At 58.4% G+C, this 21,486-nt stretch overlaps 1 protein-coding gene across 2 annotated transcripts in view; it reads right to left on the bottom strand.

The window, feature by feature from the left end:
- Positions 1–21,486, bottom strand: part of UNC5B (unc-5 netrin receptor B) — an 84,404-nt gene that overhangs the window by 5,624 nt on the left and 57,294 nt on the right. The window contains exons 2-14 of one of the 2 annotated variants that reach the window (XM_023644489.2): positions 15,713–15,937; positions 11,562–11,705; positions 10,982–11,085; positions 9,563–9,743; positions 8,688–8,855; positions 7,755–7,919; positions 7,509–7,541; positions 5,414–5,608; positions 4,684–5,073; positions 3,946–4,033; positions 2,910–3,078; positions 2,522–2,755; positions 475–624 (exon numbers count right to left, since the gene is read on the bottom strand). In XM_023644489.2, coding sequence (XP_023500257.2) covers positions 475–624; positions 2,522–2,755; positions 2,910–3,078; positions 3,946–4,033; positions 4,684–5,073; positions 5,414–5,608; positions 7,509–7,541; positions 7,755–7,919; positions 8,688–8,855; positions 9,563–9,743; positions 10,982–11,085; positions 11,562–11,705; positions 15,713–15,937 — 2,246 coding nt within the window. The remainder of the gene's footprint in view (positions 1–474; positions 625–2,521; positions 2,756–2,909; positions 3,079–3,945; positions 4,034–4,683; positions 5,074–5,413; positions 5,609–7,508; positions 7,542–7,754; positions 7,920–8,687; positions 8,856–9,562; positions 9,744–10,981; positions 11,086–11,561; positions 11,706–15,712; positions 15,938–21,486) is intronic. The other variant, XM_023644500.2, reaches the window with a different exon arrangement.

Raw genomic sequence — 21,486 nt, 5'->3', positions numbered from 1 at the left:
ATCCAGATGGACAGAGGAAGAAGAGCTGGTCAACGGCCCTTCAGCTGAGAAACGGGCAAGAGAAGGCACAAGTGAGGGTGTGTTTGTGTATGTGTGTCTGGCACTGGGAAGCCTGTGGACTTCCCACAGAGGGATGTGACCATCAGAGAGCAGTGTGGACAGTCTGCCAGGCATGAACACTTGTTGAAGATGACGTGGACAGATATTTGTGTGTCGGAGTGTGTGACGGGGTGGGGGTGTGAGTGTGGCTGTCACTGGCACTGAACGTGGGGATGTGCCTAAGGATGATGGTGCATGGAGGGGGGGTGGGAGGGAGACAGAGAGAGACACCATGGGGAGTGGGGGCACAAGGCTGCAGGACTGAGGGAGGAGGCAGGGCCTTGGCCTCGAGGGGGAATTGGTCTTCCCTGGGCAGCCCCTCAAGTGTGCCCCGCCCCAGCCTCATCCCACCCCGTTCTGTGGCCCAGCCCTCACCTGGTACTTGGCCAGCAGCTTGCTCCTCCAGTGGGCATGGGGGATGTCGTGGAGGGACAGGCGCAGGTTATGGTAACTGTCCTTAAACAGCAGGGGTTTCGGCTCCTCCACTAGGTAGCCGCCCAGGGTCCGCTCCAGCTCCAGCACCTCCTGTGGGCCGGGGGCAATGGGAAGGGGGAGCCCATCAGACTTGGCCAGTGGCCCCTTTCCTGCTGCAAGCTTGGGAGTTGGGGACACATGAAGGCAGAGGGAACCAGGCTGTAACCTTGAGCTCAGGGACCCACCTGAGCACAGGGTTGGGGATTTGGTAAGTGCTCATAGAAGACTTATTATGTGTGGATAAAGGGATGGGTGGATGGATGGATGGATTAAGATGACTGGATAGACAGATGGGGAAATGGATGAACAGACAGATGGAGAGACAAATAGAGATAAACAGATGGATGTGCAGAAGAATATACAAATGGATGGGTGTATAAATAGAAGGAAAGATGAGAGAAAGATAAACAGATGAATGGGTGATGGCTGCATGGACAGATGGACTGTTGAATGAATGAGTATATATATAGATAAGCAGAAATTTGGTTGGATGGATGGATGGATGGACTGAATCAACAAAGAATGCCATCAAGCCAAAAAGTGACAACTTCCCTCTTGATCTCCACTCCGTTCTCCGACCAAAGTTGTGCATTAGCCATGTCCCAGTACCAAGAGAGCCAGGCTGCAAGAGCATTTCCCAGGAGCCCCCAACCCATTATAGGCCTCCTGGAATTCAGGCCAGCCTGGTCCCTGCAGGAGACGCTCTGCCTCGAGGCCTTTTCACCTATGCTGCATCACTCTGCAACTTGGAGTCTGAGACAAGTCACCTGAGACTGGGAGACAAAGGAGCTAGAGGAGACCACAGACCACAGATGGGAGGAGGCATGGAGCCACAGGCAAGGACCATGAGGCTCGCAGAGGGGTAGACGGAAGGATGGAGAAGGGAGGAGGGTCTAAATGGGGTTTAAACAGGGTTTGTGCACTTCCAGTGTGAGGATGAGCCTGGAGCCCTGTGGATGCGGGGAGGGCGGGGAGGAAACAGCTGGGGGACAGGGTGTACTAACTCAGGGCTCCACACCTGCCCTCACCAGGCTCTAGGTGCTAAAATCTGACCCCTCACCTCCCCCCCTCCCTGCCCCAAACTGCTCCTCACCAGCCCCTACCCCTCCCTCCCTCACTTAGGGCACTGTCTGTTCTTTCGCATACACCAGAAGCCTGGCTGTCAGCCCTGACCCCGCCCTCCCCTTGCTCATCCCGTCAGTCACCGGTTCTGTCCATTCTACCGACTAAAAAGAGTCCAGCCCCTCTCATCCCTGCCACTGTCCGTTGCCCAGGGTCCAGCTCAGGGTGCAGCTGCAGCTTCCCAAATGGCCTCTCTGCCTCTCGTCTACCCACGCCCTGAGCGTAGCCTCAGGGGCTTTCAAAAGAGCCCCGTGAACTGGTGGCCACCAGGTCCGTGCTCCTGCCCACTGGATAGGTTCCAAATTCCTTGGCATGGCCCACAAGATGTTGGGAAGCTGAGCCCTGCCTGTCTCCCCAGCCCCCTCTCCTCCCTCCCTCACACACTCCCATCCCTGTGTGCTCCGGTCACAGAGTGACACTCCTGCCCCTGAATAAGCTGCTCTGCCTTCTGGAATGCCCCTCACCCTTCTCTGCCCAGAACTCCTGCTTGTCCTTCAGAGCACAGGCCTAAGGTCAGCTCTGCTCTGAGGCTTCTCAGATCCCTGCCCAACAACCCAGGCTGTGCGAGCCCACCCAGTCTGGTCCTCCGGCAGGGACCCCTGTGTGTCTCCCACCTCTAGCCTGGAATTCGGCGAGGGCAGGACTGTGCCTGATGCATCTCTGTATATCGAGGGTCTGATGCCGTTTCAGTGTTTGAGGAATGAATGAATGACTGAAGGAGGCTGATGGTGGTGGAGGGGCAGCTGGAAGGGACCATGCAGCTGGCTGGCCGGGGGTGATGCACCCAGAGGGCCACGGCTGCGGGGTGCCCATGGCCTGGCCTTACCTTCAGTGCTATGGGCGTGTCCTCCAGGCAGTAGACCCTGAGGCTGTATTCCAGGGAGGTGCAGAGGGCAGGGGCGAAGATGGCCAGCTGGAGCCGCTTGACTGCCGAGTGGGAATAGGACTCCCCCGTGAACACATAGGTGCCCAGCTGGTCCAACAGGATGTGGCAGGACCTGGCCTCCAGCTGGCAGTAGCAGGGGGTGTTCAGGGTCTCCTCTTCCAGGGTCACCACCTCCTACAGGGTGACAGTGGGGGTGAGGCAGTTGGGTCAGTCAAGGCCCTGGAGGGGTTCATCCAGGTCTGGCCAGGAGGAAAGGGGTTTTCTCTCAGTGCCCGAGCCTCTGGGGCAGCTTCATGTAGTGCACCTGTCCCCAGCCTTGGCTCCTCACCTCCCACTGGCCCTGGTGGGCCTGGGTCTTGAGCTGGAAGATCCAGTCGCCAGCACTGACTTCGGCACAGTGAGGCACGGTGAGGATGACGGGGCGGCACAGCAGGAGGCCGGTGGGCCCGCAGGTCACCGAGGGGCTCAATACTGTCTGGGTCCCTTCTGAAAGCGGGCTGGGGGCAGGGCAGAGGGCGGGGAGGAGGCAGTGAGAAGAGGCCCGAAGCTCAGCAAGGGCCCAGACTGGTGTGGGCTCCCGCCTCTGCCCGGCCCGGGGGTGCTAGAAGGCAGGTCTCCATCCTGGGGCTCCCTGAGGTCACAGGTTAGGGAGAGGCAGAAACATGGCATATGCCTTGAGACTATTTCCAGATTTCTGCTATTACCCCGCAACATTCTCACAGCCAAACCTTGCTTGGAGTTTCAAAGGTTCTGCACTTGTGGAATGTTTTTGACAGTTGTTGCTAAACTGCCCTCCAGAAAGCTGGCACCAATCTACGCCCCCACCAGCATGCCACGGGAGGGCTGAGTTCCCATGCTCTTGCAAGTATGAATATTATCATTTGAAAAAGTCTTTGCAAATTCATGAGGCAAAAAACCTCCCAATATCTCATGGCTGTTTGAATTACTGTTTCTTTGAACACAAGTAGATTGAACATCTTCTCATAACCTACGGCCATTGTGTGTGTGTGTGTGTGTGTGTCTGTCTGTGTGTGGGTGTGTGTATAAGAGTGTAAACCACTTGTTCTCCTACTTTGCCCATCTGTGTACTGAGATGCTTCATTTTTCTTATTGGTCTCTAAAACCTCTTTGCATAGGAAGGATATTAACCCTCTGTTGTATTGTAGCCAATTCCTCAGTTGCCTTTCAGTTTTATGGTTTGTGCTGGGTTTGCACGTTTTAAATGTGGACATAATAAGGTCTGTCCACGTTGCCCTCGGAGGACTACCTCTGGGCTTAGGATCAGGCGTAGAGGGGAGGTGGTGATATCTGAGTGCAAGGTGGCAGGCAGCAGAGAGAAAGCCGGGACTGGGGTCTCTACTCACAGGGTGTTTTCTGCCCTGTTGATGAGGAGGTACATCTCGTAGAACTTGCCCTGGGGGATGGCTCCATTGGGCACCAGCAGGCTGACCCCTAGGGGGAGAGAGAGGTCAGCAGGGAGGGGCTGGAGCGAGTCCAGGAGCTTAAACAGGGGATGGGGGCTGGCCCCCAGCTTGGGGCAGGGAGAGAAAGACACCTCATGAGCTCCAGGGGGTCACGAGCAAGGGGTAGGGAGAGGAGGTCTGGGGCCTGGGTACAAGAAGAGGCCAGGCACTGACCACAGCAGACTTGTCCCATAGCACAGCAGCCTCTGGCATTGCGATGGGGTGTAGAGACGGGGCAAAGGCTTAGGGGCTGGAGGTCCCAGTGCCAGCTCCAGCCCTAGCTCAGTGTATTGCACTGGGAAGCTATCAGCTGCTGGCTGTGCAGCCTGGACGGGCAGCCCTGACTTTTCGACAGCACTCTCTAGGTTTGCTGAACTACCTAGGGGCATTCTCTCCCACTTAACGGATGGAGAAACTGAGGTTTCCAGAGCGGCTAGTCAAGGTTCCCCTGTTCTGATGAGGCAGAGGTAGGCCTGGACCCCAGGTCTTCTATTTTATAGTTACTTCCTCCCCTTAGGCCTCACTTCACCCATCGGTGAAATGGGATCAGGGAAGCCCTATCTTCTGCTGGGTGGGTGCCGGGCTGTCCATGGGGCCATGCTGAGGCCAGGCTGAGGGGCAAGCAGAGGCGGGGCCCACCTGTGCCGGGGATGCTGAGCCTCCCACCCAGGCAGCCAAAGGTGCCGCTGACACTGCTCCCCGGGTCACGGGGCAGGCCCAGGAGCTGCTGGGAGCCGAGGCTGGCGCTGTGCAGGTGCAGGAAGTGGGTGTCCTTGGCGATTTCACCAGGGTACGTGCCAGGTGGCAGGACCCCCAGCAGGTCAGCCCCCTCTGGCAGGCCTGGCCCGGAGCCGGTGGTGTTGGAGCTGTAGACCTTGATCTTGAGGCTGGGCAAGGGGTCCAGCAGGGGCGAGTTGGTCATGGGGATCTTGTCGGCCGAGTCCTGCAGGGCGTACACGGGCCCGCGGTAGATGCCAGCACTGGCCGTGAGGTCCGGAGGCACAGATGGCTGCAGGAGCTGCGGGTTGTCTGCGGGGGTAGGGGCTACAGTCAGACCCAGCCTTGCCTCACCGGCCCAGTCCCACCCTCTGCTCCTGCCAGGGGCCCTTCCGTTGCAAAATCCCACCCAAATGTCCAGCTGCGGAAGGCTCAACTGCCACTGCTGCAGGATGCTTCGGGGACTCAGCAGCCTGGGTTACCCCTTTCCTTTCCTGCATCTCTCTAATCTATACTCATGCATTATCTTTAGAGAAAATTCTAGAAAATCTTTAGGAGGGAGTTAGGAGGCCCCACTCTGGTCTGGCTCGCTGCCACACCCCTCTGGGTATCCTGCCCACACCCGCCACCCCAGAAGTTGCCAGGTCCTTACTGGGCCTCACAGTCTTGAAGTTGACCGGGTGGAAGCCGCCAGTGAGGGCGGCAGACGAGTCGGTGATGTCGGTATCGAAGTCGCGGCAGTTGCGGCGGTACACGACTACCCCCACCACCATGAGGACGGCCAGGACCACGAAGATGGACACCACGAGGCCCGCATACAGCGCCACGTCCCCTGAAGTCTCCAGGACTGCAGGGACACGAGGCCCACGTGAGGGGCAGGGGCAGAGACCCGGGCCCTGGGGGGCTAGGGAGGCTCGGGGGCCCTGGGGAGAGGCGGGGCCTGGGAGAGACTGACTGACTTGTTCTAGGTTCTAGTCTGGGCCCTGCCAAGTCAGGCTGGTGACCTCAGGCAAGCCTTGAACCTCTCTGAGCGTCAGTCTCTGTAAGTAAAATGGTCTCAAAACCCCTGCCCTGCTTCCCTCCCAGAGTGGCAGGGAGAGGCAAAGCGACTCCTGGTCACTCCCAAGGGCTAACTCATTGCTCGCTGCCGAGGAGGGGACAAGGTCTGCTGCTCAGAGTCGAGCTGGGAGTTAAACCCAGAGCATCACTCGCAGCGATCTCCATAGGACCTAGGCTCCCAGAAATCTCTGCAAGCAGCGCTCTGAGCTCCCCCTCCATTCTGCGGGGAGGGTGGGCTGCGGAGGTGAGGGGAGCAGGAGGAGGGGAATGAGATGCATGACAATGGGGTGGAGAGGAGAGAGCAGGCAGAGAGGAGGAAGGTGCTCCCTCTGGGAGGCAACCTGTGGCTAGGCTCCCCTCCCCCCACAGGCTGCTGGGCTGCAGGACGCCCAGCTCTGGGAGGGGACAGGGAGGCTGCTGCAGGCCAGGCAGGAAGGTGTCAGGGTTGAGAGGCAGGGTCTATAGCACGTCGTACAAGAGAACTTTCTGCGATGATGGAATAGCCTAAGTCTGCACTGTCCCACACAGCAGCCACCAACCACATGTGGCCACTGAACAACTACAATGTGGCTGGCGTGACTGAGGAACTGAGTTTTAAAATGAATTTAATTTTAACTAAGTTAAGTGTAAGTTTAAATAGCCACACGTGGCCAGTGGCTACCACACTGGACAGCACAGGAGGAGCCAAGATGGCTGCTCGTTCCGTCGTTTCCGGGGGAGCTCCAGGAGGCCCCTGTCCACTCTCCCCCACTGGGCGGCCCCCGAGGGCCAGGCCTGTTCTCCCTGCCTGGACTCCCCTCAGGGCAGGGCTCTTGGCCCCACTGTCTGCCCACTTCTATCACCTTCTGGGCCCCCGTCCCTCCTCAGTCGCCCTCATTCTTGGCTCCCCAGAGGACCCTGGCACCCAGGAGAGCTGCCAGAGAAGGCCCTTGGGCTGGGCTCCCACCCCTCTGGGGGCTTCTGGCTCCCTGGGTTGGCTCTGCCTCCTGACGTCCTCGCTAACCCCTGGGACCAGTGGCCTGGGGATTTACAATCTCTAATCGATCACCAGCCTGGCCCCCTGTGAGCTGGGCCGAGGACCTCACTGCTGATTTTATGATTCCAGAACTATATGGAAATTGCGGTTTAATGATCACAGGCCAAGCTGCCCTAGCGGCTTTATTGCTCTGCTGTTACTGCAGCACGCCACACCCCTGGGTGCTAGAGGGCAAGCCCCTCGGGGAGACGCAGGGCAGTGGGCATCCCAGAGAACCCAGGAGGCTTTGGTCCAGCTGCTGGGAATACAGTGAGGGGCACCAGGGTGGACCTGCTGCTGGCCCTGTCCCAGAAAGGAAGGCCAAGGGGACAGGGCTGAGAGTACCAGCTTTGGCCACACAAATATTGAGGTTTAAATCCTGGCTGGAACCTCGGATAAACCCCTTCTTCTCTCTGACTTAGCTTCTTCTCCCACACTGGGAGGGCAGGACAGTGTCCCAGGGCCTGCCCATGAGGGAAGGGTTCGTCTGTCTGCATGTGAGGGAGCTGCAACAACTGTAGTGTTGGGTGCGGGGGACCCCCACGGCAGGTTGGTGGGGGCACCTTCAGCTCTCCCTGTTCCTTGCCCTGCACCCCTACGCCCCGGAAAAGCCAGCCAAGGAGAAAGAGGGATCCCCTCAGAGGAAAGAGGACAGCCATGAAATGGGACTTACGGTGGTTTTGGGGGTCACTTAGAGTTTTCTTATCTGTCGAGGGAAATAAAGGGAAAAGACAGTGACACAGGTGGCAGGGAAAGGGTGATGGGAGATGCACAGATGAGATGATGGATGTGGTGGGCGGGCAGAGGCCCGTGGGGGTGGGCCCTGCAGGCCGGGCACTGAGGCCTAGGGATGGGCTGGGGGCGTCCCTTCTCCAGCTCCAGATGCCCACCCCCGGGCCCCACCTCCCCAAGGACTCACTTTGCATGCACAGCCCGTCCGTGCAGTTCTTGGAGTCCAGCAGAGTGCCGCTGCAGTCCCGGCCTCCGTTCTGGGGCGGGGGCGCCATGCACTCACGGCTGCGCCAGTGGGCACACTCGGTGCTACAGGCCGACCACTTGCTCCACTCGGTCCACGCTCCGTCGACTGCAGGAGCACAGCACATGGCACATGGGGACATGTGCATGCACAGACACGTGCACATGCAGTCGTATGCAGAACACAGCAATGCACCCCCCCGAGACACATACAGTGGCAGGGAAAGAGGAACCCAAGACACACACAGGCCATACAAAGACGTCCACACCATGTCCACGCAGCCCCATGTGGTCAGGTGCACCAGGTGGGCCAGGAAAAGACAAACAGACATACAAGTTCCCTCACACGGACGCAGCCCATGCACAAGTGCCCAGAGACACAAACCCAGGGTAAAGCACCACGTCGTTCACACACACGTAACCAAAAAGAGAGAACACAGCCAGACGTTCAAGGACAGAAAAACAGATGGGGACACAGAGAGGAAGAGGCAGACAGAAGGAGAAGAGGACCGCTAGAGGCTCAGGGTTGGCCCCGAGGAGAGTCTAACAGTCCGTGCAGGAGCGCAGGCTGTCTGACCCGGGGCAGCTCTGGGCCCCTGGCCCGGGGGCTGACCTGAGAACCCTCCGCATGGAGCGCAGAAGAGCCCACCCCTCAGACCGCAGCTCAGAGCCTCTGCCTCGTTTCTCCAGCAGCCCAGGGCAGAACAAGAGGTCAGAGGTCGTAGCATCAAGTCCAGCCTGGTCAGCCAGCTGTGAGCCCAGGATGCACACCTTCTCCCCACGATGGGGAGAGAATGGCTGTCCTGACTCCAGCAGACACCACAGCATGGAACGCGGGGCTGGGTGTGGGAGGGTGCCACCTGGCCAGTGGTCTTACCCGGGCACACAGTGGTGCAGGCGGTCTTTTGGAAGGCCTGGCCCTCGCAGAAGGCACCTCCGTTGAGTGGGGCAGGGTTGGTGCAGGTCCGCGTGCGCTTCTGCCAGCCACGGCCACAGCGGTTGGAGCAGGGTGACCACTCTGCCCAGCTGGACCAGCCGCCATTCACTGCAGGGGCAGCGGGTGTCACCCGGTTAGCCTGGCTCTGTGACCTGTGGGCCCCAAACCCCATCCCCCAGCCCTGATGAGGGCCCTCTGCTGAGGCCTGGCCCTTCCTTGTTGGACGCCTCCCACCTGCAGGGCTGGGGACTCAGATACCAGTGGGCAGACCTGTGCTGCAACCATCAGCGTCAGAGGGGACCTGGAAGTTCACTGTCTTCTCCCATTGTACAATGGGAAACGAAGGCCCAGAGAGGGTCGCCCTGTGAGTGATGGGACACCTGAGACTGGAACCCAGTACAGGGCTCTTTCTACAACGCTCGAGGCACCTCAGCTGTGGCTCTGCCCCACCCACCCAAGGGGACAGCCTACAGGCCTCAGCAGCGGTCCCCAACTCTGCTAGGACAGCAGCCTTGGGTATGGGGACACCAACAGGGCCCTGGACTCGCCCCCACTCCAAGAGAATTGGATTCTCCTTCAGGGATGGGCAAAGGGCCTGAGAAGGGGCGAGTGCTCCTGACTGGGGACGCAGGAGTGCCCAACTTGACCACTAGCCCTTCTCTCTGACCTTGGTGAAGGCATCTCCCCTCTTTGGGCCCCATCCTCTCCACCTGTTCACCAGGCCCCACGGGCCTCCCAGGTAGGGCGGGGTCAGGAGGACCATGTAGCCCCAGGCTCTCCCCTCCGTCGCCGGCCCACCCCCTCTGCGCCCGCACCATAGACTATGACGGTGGCAGTGGTGCTGCGGCGCTTGGCCACGATGTTCTTGGCCACACAGGTGTAGTTCGCTGTATCTGACAGGCGCGCCTGGCGGATGATGAGGTTGTGGTCGATGGTGAGCAGGAAGTTGGTGTCCTGGGTGGGGTCGATGACATCCTCGTTCTTCAGCCATTCCACCTGCAGGAGCGGGGCGGGGGCATGAGGGCCCGTGCTGCTCCGCTCCCCTCCCAGGCAGGCCCTCTCTGGAGGGAGGGAGGTCTGACTGTAAAGAGGACAGCCATTCCATACACGTCCACCCATGGGCTGACACAGTGAGGCAGGGCCTCCAGGGACCAGGCACTGTGCCGGACACTACGGAACACAGTGGCTAACACAGCCACCCACCAGCCGGGCAGCCTTGGAAGGCTACACTCGACCTCAATTGCACCAAGTAAGATGGGATTTCATAGCACCTGCCCCTCAGGGCTGTTGTGAGGATGAAACGAGGCAGTACCGGGGAGTGTGGAGAACAGCGCGAGCTCACAGTGAGTAATTGATAAGTGTTAGCCAGCAGTGCCTGCCCTTATTAACTCTTCAAACTGACTCCCTGAGCCAGGGTGAGAGGCCTGACATTAAGTGCGTGGTCCCTGGGTCTAGCAGGCTAGGTTCAAATCCCAGCTCTGCCCCTCACTAGCTGGGTCTCCCTGGGTGACCACCTCACCCGTCCCAGCACTGTTTTCCCAGCCCTAAGGGGGCTGACAATGTCCAGCTTACAGCATGCCGACCGCCAGGCACAGCTGGGAGCCCAGCGAGGGCCAGGGGACACAGGCTGTCAGTCTGACCCGCTCCTCCAGATGCAGGCACGGCTAGAGGGAGGCTAGGTGATCAGAGCAAGGTTCTGGGGTCAGATAGGGCTGACCCTGAGCTGGGAACGCAGGGGCCCATCTTCTCCAACCCCTGTTCTCCTGGGGCCCCCAGTGGCAAAGCTGAGATGCACCCCATGCCCTTCGCTAACTCTAGACCACCAGTGCGGGGGGTGGGAGAGAGGGTGCATGTCTGGAACACAGAAGGGGGGGTGAGAGGGGACAGGTGGGCACTGCCCCGGCAGGCAAAGGCCACGTGGGTGAGTACACACTCAGACACACGCAGTACAAGACCCCCCTGGTGTCCACGAAGCTGCGGCCTTGGGTTCTGGGTGGGGCAGGGGAGACGGTGTGCATGGCCTCAGGCACTTCCCTCACAGGATGAGCCTGGGGCCTGCCAAGGAGCCCTGGGGGTTCCTGCCTCAGCTCTGCCCCTCCCTCGGGATTAGACACTCCCAGCTGTGAAATGGGAGGGCTCTGAGAGGCTGAGGCACGGTAGCCCAGTAGCTCACTCTTGGTAAATACCATGCCTTGCTGGTCTCTGCCTCGCCCAGTGTTCCTGTGTCCCCTCACCTCGGCCACAGGCACTCCCTCTGGCGGGCGGCACTGCAGGAGCACCTCGTGGTCCAGGGGCACTTCCTTGCCCAGCGGCTCCTGATCAAAGTTCTTGCGCAGGTCTGGGAGAAGGGAGGGTCCCGAGGCAGTCAGGTGGAGCTGGGGCCGGAAGTGCCTGCTCCAGTCACTAGGTGGCAGTGCACACCAAGGGAATGCTCCTGGGGAAACCCCGGGCTCTACCTGGGGAATTGCCTGTCTCCAAAGTGGGGGCCTCACCAGGTGGAGTGGGGGAACAGGGTTCCCTCCCTGACTCTGGGGGTCCTAAGCGCACAGTGGCGCAGGAGGGTGAGGAAGCTGTCAGCTTCCTCATACAGATGTGGGTGCAGAGGGGCCGCTGGAAATCCTGGGGCTAGAGGCGGCCTGGGATGGGGGTCTGGGAGCCCTCTTCTGAGCTGGCATCCATGGCCCTGATGTCTCTGCGGTGGGCGTGTCCAGCCAGGGATGGCCCAACAGATGTCGAATTCCCTCCCTAGGATCCACGGGGAAGGGGCAGGGGCAGGGCCCAGGGGCATGGGGGTGGGGTGTCAGGGTGGCATACATGCGATGCGGACATAGGCCCGGCGACTCTTGGTGGTGCCTGCGGAGCTCCAGGCCACGCACTGGCACCAGTAATCCTCCAGCCCAAACAGCTCCTCCACCTGCTGCCGTGACACCTCGATCTGGACCTCTCGTACCCGCAGGCCTGCAAGGAGGAGAGAGGTGCCATCGAGGGCAGGTCTGAGGACGTGAGGCACAGGACATGGCACTGGGACATCTCTGTCTTCTGCCTAGTGCCTCTCATTTCCATCTATTTCCTCGTCTCTTCTGCCTCTACCCTGGCCCAAGCCACCACGGCCCTTCATCTGGAAATTATAAAGGCTAACACAAGCCCTCTGCCCAGGTCCAATCCACTTTCCACCCTGAGCCAGGGTGTGCTCTTCAAAATGCACAAATGGCATGTCATTCCCCTGGTTACGTCTCCAGTCCTCGTAGCACAAACACCCAGAACCTTCAGGCCCTGCGTGACCTACCACCTACTGCAGCCTCACTGGGCGCCTGCCCGTCCCTCATGTTCCCCTACCGCTTCAAGCCACAGGGCCTTTGCATGTGTAGTCGCCTGCCTCTCTTCTGTCCCCTCTGTGCCCAGTGGATTCCCAGTCACCATCAGCTTTGGGCTGGGCCTCATTTCCAGAGGGAGGCCCCCCACCCCCAGACTACCCCTACCCACTCCTAAAGTACCACTCAGCACTCCCACCGCTGCACTGGACATCGGTCCATGCAGTTATCATTCTCTGCCTAGCCTGACTTCCCACAGCACTGACTGCTACCTGGAACTGCATTATCTATGGATGTGTCCACGTATTAACTGTCTGTCTCCTGCAGGAGGATAACGGGGCCTTTGCTGTGGCCCAGGGCCTGGCACAGAGACGGGGCTCATAAGCATCTGAAGAGATCAGGTGGTCTCTCCCTGGCCACAGCTCAGGGGCCTATGGGGCTGGAGCTGGGGGAGGCCCCTCTTCCTGGAAGTCCCCTGACCTCTCAACAGCTCCCTGCTAGTACCTGGGAGCCTCCTTGGACAACTGAGTCCACCAGCCCACAGAGAGGCAATCACTCACTCTTCTGCCAATTCTCCCTTGACAAAACCCTCTCTGCTCAGGAAAGGAGTGAACCCTCCTGCATTAGGGTGCCCATCTGAAGCTCCTCCCCAAAGCTTGTGGGAGGACTGTGAGGCCTCTTCCTCCAGGAAGCCCTCCCTGACTGCCCCATCTCAGAATTCCTAAAGCTACTGCCCCCTGCCATGAGGCATCCCAGCTCCTCCTCTCATGGTTGCACACGGGTTCTGATAAGCCCCTCGGGGCAGAACTGTTGACTGTACACATTGTGGTACTGCAGCATGGTGGTTAAGCATAGGGCAGTTTGGCTGGACATGTTTAAATCCTGGCCCCACCCTCACTCCCCAGTTGCGCGACCTATGCTAAGTTACTTGGCCTCTCTGAGCCTCAACTCCCTCACTGTAGTAAAGCACTCAGGGTAAACTTTAAATGAGGTGTGGCAATTACTCTGCCACAGCGTCCAGCCCAGGCTGGACACAAATCTACTCTAGCAGGTCATTTGGATCTCATCCAGCCCCTTCCTTTTACATTTGGAGAAAATGAGGCTCAGAGAGGGTAGGTGGCAGGCCCAAAGTCCCACAGCAAGTTGCAGTAGAGCCGAGACCAGCTATCTGGTGTCTCGCCCTGATTAAAGCTCCGTCCCCTAATGTGTGACTCCTCTCTGGATCTCTCCCAGTGAGTCACTGCCGTAACTCTCCTGCATCGTGGGGGCCTTGCCCTGGAGCCCAGACAGTGAGAAGAACCCCGTCTGATGGCCAGGGACGATGGGGACTACACGACGGGGCCGGGGGCTTACTGGTGGGGAGCACCAGGAGGAAGAGGCTGCTTTCAGGGGTTGGGGGGCTCTGTCTGCTCGCAGAGGCTGCCTGGAGTGTTGGCTCAAAAAGCGATGCTGCCTGGTCCAGGGCGGGAGGGCGCCCTGCTCCTGAGTGACCAGGCTGTGAGTCTAAAGAGTGGTCCCTGCCACGGGGGTCGTCCACCCAGGTCTCCACAGCACACACCGCCGGATGGAAGAACCATCACCAGTGGAGTCTGATGTGTTTGCGATGGTCCCCAGCAGGCAGAGGGGAGGAGGACAGGGGCCTTCAGCTTCCCAGACTTGGGCCCCAGCACAAGGTGTCCCTCCAGCATGGTGGCCAAGTGGCAGGCGGTGCCTGGGCCAGGACACCCTGACCTGGCATGCGCTGGTGGGTGGGCTCGTCCTGCCTGTCCTGGCCCACAGCTGTCATTGTCTGGGCTTGCAGGGCCTCAGGGAGGGCTGGGGGGAGTGGGGAGAAGGAGGCTGAGGGGAACCAGCCACACTGCTGTCAAGGGAGTGGCCCAGAGGACCCCTGTCCATTCTATGCAGCTCACGGGGACAACAGTGCCCCACTTTGTAGGGCTGGCAGGGCTTGCGTGACTAGTGGCAGGGGAGTAAGAGCCGCTTTGCTGCTATTGCTAATAATCACGGGGTCTGTGAGGGGCCCCAGCAGGGTACACTGTCCCCTTGCTCTGTCCAGACCCCCATGGCGGACCTCTGCTACAGGCCAGAGGGGCTCAGGGCGACAGAGAAGTAAGGACAGGTTTTAAGAGGAAAGAGGCCAAGAAAGCCCAGAAAGAGGATGGAGGAAACGGGCATTTATTGAGCACCTGCTGGGTGCTGGCACTGTGCTCATTGCTGTGCAGGCTCCACCTTGTTCCATCCTCACCAGGACCTTCTGTTAACATTCCAGTTTACAAAGAGAGGAATGGGCTCAGAGAAGTTGAGGGGCTTCCCAGGGTTACACAGCCAGAGAATGGGGGCAGCTGGGGTAAGTTTTCTTTTTCCCTTTTAGAAATTCCTTTTTTCATTTTCAGCTTTTCAGTGAGAATGAGTCTCCAAATCTATTATTGTTTAAAATTCTTTTAAAAATTTTGGTAAAATATACAAAATCTTAAACTTATCTTTTTAACCATTTTTAAGTATACAGTTGAGTAGCATTAAGTACATTCTGGGGTATGGTTTTAAGTCTGGGTGGCTCTGAAATCTGTGAGCTTTTCACAGAAAAACAGACGTTGGAGGAGGGAGAGTCAGAGAGAGTATGTCAGGGGAGAGCCACAGGGCGAGACAGAGAGAGGGAGAGAAGGAGAGAGAGCGAGGAAGACATAAGAAAAAAAGACACATGGAAGGACACAGGGATGAGCGGGAGGGGTAGGAGAGACAGAAGGAAAGCAGAGAAGGCTGAGAAAGCAGGAGGAAGAAAAGGCTCAAGGAGGAGATGGTGAGAACAGAACCCAGGCCGAGGCAGGCTCTGGGCAAGGGAGCCGCCCAGCCTGCGGATGGCGGGAGCTGCCCAATGCTGGCCGCCTGCAGGTCCCCAGCAGTGGTGGCACCCCTCCCTGGCCTGAGGCCTGGGAAAGGCTTTCCACACCCCAGGGGCCTGGGGACAGGTGGGCCCCCACTTAGCCTCGGGTACCGCGGAGGCAGGTGGGGCTCTGGAGACGTGAGGAGCCCTGCCCGGGTGCCCGGGGCCACACGCTTCCTCCCAGGTTCCCACGCTTCAGCCACCCTCCCTTCTTCCTGGCATTTGGGCTATATCCTACCACCACCTCTATAATTACTTACTTAATATTATTAACTCTTTTTTTTTTAAAACCTAAAACAATAGATTTCTATGAAGGAAACTGTGTATCATTATTACGAAAGGAAACAGTACCACTTCCCACAGAGAGGACCTGTGAATTCACAATGGCCTGGAACGCTGGGCTGGCGGGGAAGCGCCAGGGCCGCCAGACAGAGGCCAGCTCCTCTCTGTTAAACAGGGGGCCCAGCAGATGCTGGGGCGGGGTGACAGAATCCTGTCCCAACTGGACTTGCTTCTGATGCAAGCAGGAGAGAAAGGGAAAGAGAACGAGTGCTCAGCAAGGCATTCAGTGCTATCTCACTTGGTCACTCAGGCTGGAACACGTGGGGAAATACTAATCCAGGGTGAATCCCAGAGGGGAAACTGAGGCCCAGAGGGGGGCCATGGCTATGTGAAGCCTCCCATGGAGCCCCGGGTGGAGGCAGGCCCAGGACTCAGCGTCCCGAGGTGTCCTGGAACGTCCTGGGGGTGTCTGGGCGAGCGGGCAGGCTCACCGGTGGCCACGTCCAGCCCCTCCTGTGTGACATGGTCGCTCTGGCTGACCCACTCGCCGTTGCACTTGAAGTAGATCTGTGTGGCGGGGAAGGCGCGGCAGCGCAGCTCCACCGGCTTGTTCTTCACGATGTAGGCGTCCTGCGGCTCCTGGAGAAAGTGGGGCAGCGGCTCTGCGGGTGCCGACGGGAAGGAATCGGGGAGCACTTCGCTGCCCGAGTCAGTGCCTGTGGAGGAAGCAGAGCTCCGTGAGGCGGCAGGCTGGGCACCTCTCATCCCCCCGGGGCCCATGGCAGAGACAGGGCAGTGGGGCGGGGGACGCAGCTGGAGGAGACCTGCTGGGGATGTCCTCTGAGCCCTGGGCAAGGCCTGGCACTCCTGGGGCCTCAGTTTCCCCATCCCGCCCTGCTTTTAAGAGGGTGTGCTTTGGAGCCAGTCCCAGCTCTATGCTGTGTGATTACACTTCTTTACAGACGGAGCGAGGCGAGGGAGCCATCAGGGCGAGGACACTCCTCCGGCCCTCCCGGTGTCGCCTGCACTGGCCCTACCCGGCCTCCCTCCAGTTTCCCATGGAGATGCCACAGTACATGAAGGCCTGCAAAGCGGGTTGAGGCTGGAGCTCACAGCAGGCCGCCTCTGCCCCAAAGCTCCAGCTGCCCTTCGCAGCCCCAGCCAGACAGGCTGATTGCAGCGTGGGGGCTGAGCCAGGGCCCGCAGGGGCGTGGGGTAGGGTGAGTGGGAGTGGCTGCACCAGGCCTGGGCTCCCTAACGCCCGGTCCCCAGGGGAACTCCTCCTCCAGGAAGCCCAAGGCAAGCGCAGCATGGAGGGGAGACCACCTTCCCGGCAGCCTCCCCCCAGAGCCTCCCCTCTGGTCTGTGGCTCTGATCCACCCCTTAGCCTTTCCCACCAAAGCAAATCCACACCCTCGGCCCAAGCTCAGAGGCTGGAACACAGTGAGGCTGTGCCTGTGGCCATCTCCTCCCTGAGGGGGGCCAAATGGAAACCCTGGCCCGCCCGCCTCCCTGGACAGAAGAGCACCTCGGGAGGTGACACAAACAGGAAGGGAGAGGGGCCACCAGCACTAGTGCCAGGAGGGAGGGGACCAGGCCGGCCTGGCTATTGGTTTACAATCCACTTAGGGAAATTGACTTTCCAACACCAAACGCCAAACAATCAGGTGGCCGGGGACAAGCAGTGGGAGACTTGTCCTCCTCTGCTAACTGCTCCAGAGGAAACAACCAATTAAGCTGCAGGGGTGCATATGTCCGCCCAGCCCCTGGCCTGCCAGCTGCAGCCCTGTCACTGTCCCCGCGCTCCAGTCCCTCATGTGGGGCTGGGGTCCCGGGAGGTCTGAGCGGTCCCTGGGATCATGCACTTGTCTCCCAGTCCAGGGGGCCAGGGGGACACTCGGTTCTCCAGGAGCAGAATGAACAGACAGGCCTAACATGTCCAGGCTGTGTCGTCTCCTTGTGGACCAAGAGCTCCTGCTAAGACGGGGGCTCAGGAGCTGAGAAAATGCATGGTTGTCACTGGCTCCAGGCTCTGCAACCCAGGCAGGTGTGTGTGTGAGAGAAACCTGGGGAGCAAAGGGGAAGCCAGCAAGAAGGGGTGTGACTCCAGCTCCATCCAGCATGTTCCGTGTGACCCAGGAGAGCCCCTAAATCTGACCTCGTTACTTGGTCTCTGAAGAGGGCAGGGAGGCGAACACTCTTCCTCTCTCTGGGCTGTTCAGAGGATCACGTGAGCTAAGCATGCACTGATGCCTAGGAGGGCCCAGCACACAGGAGGGACAGGCTGTGCATCAAAATAGCACGATGCACTAGGTACTGTTTTCAGTACTTTTTACACAGTTAACTTTCCTAATTCTCACAGCAACCTTGTAAGGTATGTTGTACCAGTTCCCGGTTTATAGATGGGGAAACTGAGGCTCAGAGAGGCTAAGTAACTTGTCCAAGGGCACACAGCCAGCAAGAGGCAGAGCCAAGATTTGAACCCAAGAAACAGACTTCAGCATTTAAGATGTTGCCCAGGACTCTGCATTGCCCATCGCTGGAGTAGCTCCATAACACTGTGGGTTATGGATCCCACCCCCGAGGATCCTAACAGACCTGACACTGGCTGGGGCTCTATAGTTACAGGGGCTGTCTTGTCAAAGAGCCAGCAAGGCTGGGACTGTCCTTCTTGTTTCAAAGCTGAGGAAATTGAAGACCATCCAACCGGGGCAAATGAGTGACCCAAGGCCAGCTGGTTAGCGGGCAGCTAAACTGGGAATAACGCAGGGTTCCTGAGGCCAGAGAACCTGCCAGGCTCCATGCCCAGCTCCCACCAGCAGCCTCCTGCTTCAGCCTCAGGCCCGAGTCGGTAAGACAGGGCTCAGCCCTCAGACGCAAGACACTCCTGGGTCTGAATCAGGCCTTACTGGCCTCGGGCACCTTATCTGCGAAATGGGGGTACTGGGCCTCCCTCCAGGAGTGGCGGCCACGAGAGAAGGTGTGCCAAAGCCCGTGGGTTTGGTGGCAAGCTCACCCCACCTTCTAAGCCCGTGGCCCCCAGCCCCCGGTGACGGCTGCCCGGCTCTCTGCGGCGCTGCGGGCTGTATTTATGACTGCGTTTTCTCACCCTAATGCGGCTCATTTATAAAGCAGGCGCAGACGCGACTGGGGAAAGTCAGCATTAGACATCCATTAGTGCAGTGAGCCCCGGCTGGGCCCGCGGCCCCGCCACAGATTACCCTGGCCCTGGCAAGAAGACAGCTGGGCGTCCTCGTCCTCTCCGGCACGACAGCACTGGGCGGCTCTCAATGGAGCTACTGCCCCCTTGCCAATGTCCGCACCCCCCAGGCAACCTGGAGGCACATGCTGCCAGGAGACAAGAAGAACCAAGGGCTGCCCTGAGACTCCTCCCCAGAGGGACCACCGGCAGACCACATGCTGGCGGGTGTGCAGCAGGCTCTCAGCGAATGCAAATTAAATAAAGGTGTTGGGGGCCCTGCCAGGGCCTGTGTAGCAGCTGAGTTGGGCCCATGCCTGAACCAATGGACACTCGCCCTCCTCCTTGGCCCTGGCTTGGGGCCGCGAGGCTGCGGGAGGCTCTGCGGGTGTCCTGCATGAGGCCACCCGAGCCAGGCCCTCTGGGACCCGCTTGGAGGGAGAACAATAATGGATTCTTGGGGTTCCTGGGGGCCCACTCTGCCAGGCGCTGCTCGGAGGGCGTATCACACTAACCCATGGATCCCACAACAACCATAGAACCCGAGACAGAGCTTCCCAAACTTTTTTGGTCTTTAGTCCCTTGGTAATTTTTCATGGCACCCCAAGGCCAAAAGAAATTCCTAGCAGTTCTGTTTGTTAAGTAGTTACATCCAAACAGCTTAGTATTTATATCCTAATAATTTAGTAGCCATTTGAAAAACTAATACACATAAATTGAAAGAAAGAATGTTTGTATTCTACATCTAAGCAGCCACAGTGACTTACTAATGGGGATGTGTGCACCTGTTGGGCACTGAATGACCTTCCACATCTAGAACCAGAGTGGGCACTGCCACCCTCATTGTTTGTTTCTGGGTACTCCCAAATGCCAGAGTCCCAGCTTTGCAAACATATGATGCCATCGAAAGGAAAGAAGTGTGATGTAATGTAAGCTATCTTGACCTAGGAGTTGTAGCAGTGTCTGCTAGCTGTCCAGTATTGCTGTGTTTCCTTGAAGATTCAAAATATCCCACAGCATCCCTGTGAATTTGCTGCAGCACCCTGGGGTGCCTTGGCACGCGGTTTGGGAACCACAGTCTTCTTGAGTTAGGTACTACTATTATCCCCATAATACAGACAAGGGAACTGAGACCAAGAGAGTTTAAGTAACTAGCACAGGGGTAGAAAGCTAGTAAGCAGCAGAGCCGGAGAACAAACACAGGCGGTCGGACACCTGAATCTGAGTTCTGAATTGGCATTGATGTCCACTATTTGATGGTGCTTCGAAGGTTTCACCTGCTTTACTCCCCACAACCCTCAAGGTGGGGATTATCTTCCCATTTTACAGATGAAGACATGTGGCATCAAGGGACTGGCCTGAGGTCACCTGGTCAGTGGAAGGAGGCCAGGCTTGGAGCCATACCTCTTGGTCACCTGCCTCCCTGGCTTCTTTACAGCTCTCCTGGCTGCCTCATCTTTACAGTGGAGAATAAACACCTAAGAAGAGGTCCCCGAGGAGCAGACCTCGCCTTTGCCCGGCCAGCGGCCTCTGGACTTCCTGCTGGCGGGGAAATGTCCCACATCAAGTGTGTTTTTCTAATAGCAGAACCCATTTGGACCCATAGTTGCAAAAATGCAACCTGCCTTGAAAGCTGCATACACGAATGGCCCAGCTATCCCCAGATGAAGGGATGAAAGATGACACATCCCCACAAAGACATAACCACAGACAGTCAAAACACAGGAAAAGAACCCCCACTGAAGTCAGGAGCCCTGGGTTTGCACCCCAGCTGGGGCCCAGCAGCGCTGTGTGGCCTCCCCTCAGGCCTCAGGGCCTATGTGTAAAACCAGGAAGGCAGTCGAGTGGGTCTCAAGCCTTCCTCCGCTGTAACACTGTGAGATTTGAAGACGCCTTATGGGGAACCTGGTAACACAGGGCTGTCCCGCTGAGCGAATTTTTTTTTCATGAAACGAATTTGCTTAAAGTGGGGTCACCTTTCTCATCATTGCTATTCCTGGCTGAAAGACCCTGCATACCCTGAGGTCCCAAGCACTGTGTGGGGAGCTGGGGAGGGAGGAGGAGGAACCATTTGCTGCTGGGCTTTGCCAACCATGCCCCAGCCCACCTACCCCAGGCCTCAGATCAAAATGACCACCAGCACCTTTGGGTTGACCTCTTTGGGGGCGCCATTCAAACCCTTGCTTTTAATTTCCCTATACCAGCCTGTATGAGGTCTCGTGTGAGCTCTCATTTGGATGCACAGATTCACAGGGATAGAGGTTTCTTCAAGAGCCATCTTGTGCAACAGTCCCCATCAGCTCCTTATTCCACCTTGACTCACATACCTCCAGGGACAGGGAACTCACCACTGCATTTCTCGCCCAGGTTTTCCTTTGGACAGACATAACAGAAATGTCTTCCTCACTTTCAGCTGAAATCTGTTGTCTGAGGTTCCAGCCATTGCTCTAATTTTGACCTCTGAGGTTACACAAAACAGCACACTTCCTCTTCCCCTGACAGCTTCCCAGCCTATGAAGCTTGCAGCCGGCCTTCCCTGGCCTTCTCGTCTTTCCTTCAAATATCCACGAGACAGCTTTGAATCCCCTCCCCATCAACCTGGCTTCCTCATGGACAAGTCATTTTGTTCACAACCTACTAAAAATGTGGGGAGGAGTGGCGACCAGGGTGGGTCTGGTGGGCACCTCCCTGTCCCTGGCAGCTCGAAGCCTCCTTAGCAGTTTTGGCAGCTGCTCCTGGAGGGCAAGGAGCACACCACACCCTTCGTGGTGTCCCCACGGTGTCTAGGGCAGGGTGCCTGTCCCCGGGGAGGTGAGGGGAGCTTGCAGGACGGAGTGAGGAATCTGAGCCCAGTCTCCACTGGACAGCAGGCCCTGCGCCCACCGTGGGCTCCCTCCCAGGGCCTGGGCCATCAGTGCCCCAGGTGGGGACACAGGATCCCGGCCAGCAGGTGGGAGGCCTGGATGGGGACGAAGTTGAGGCTACAGGCTTGTTTAGGAGATGCCAGAATCTAAGCCACTAGAATAAGCGGGAGCCACAGGCTTTGGAGGCGAAGGAAGTGGCTTC

Source organism: Equus caballus, chromosome 1 (assembly GCF_041296265.1).
Source record: "Equus caballus isolate H_3958 breed thoroughbred chromosome 1, TB-T2T, whole genome shotgun sequence".
Classification (NCBI taxonomy): Eukaryota; Metazoa; Chordata; class Mammalia; order Perissodactyla; family Equidae; genus Equus; species Equus caballus.
This window is presented reverse-complemented; position numbering and strand designations above follow the sequence as displayed.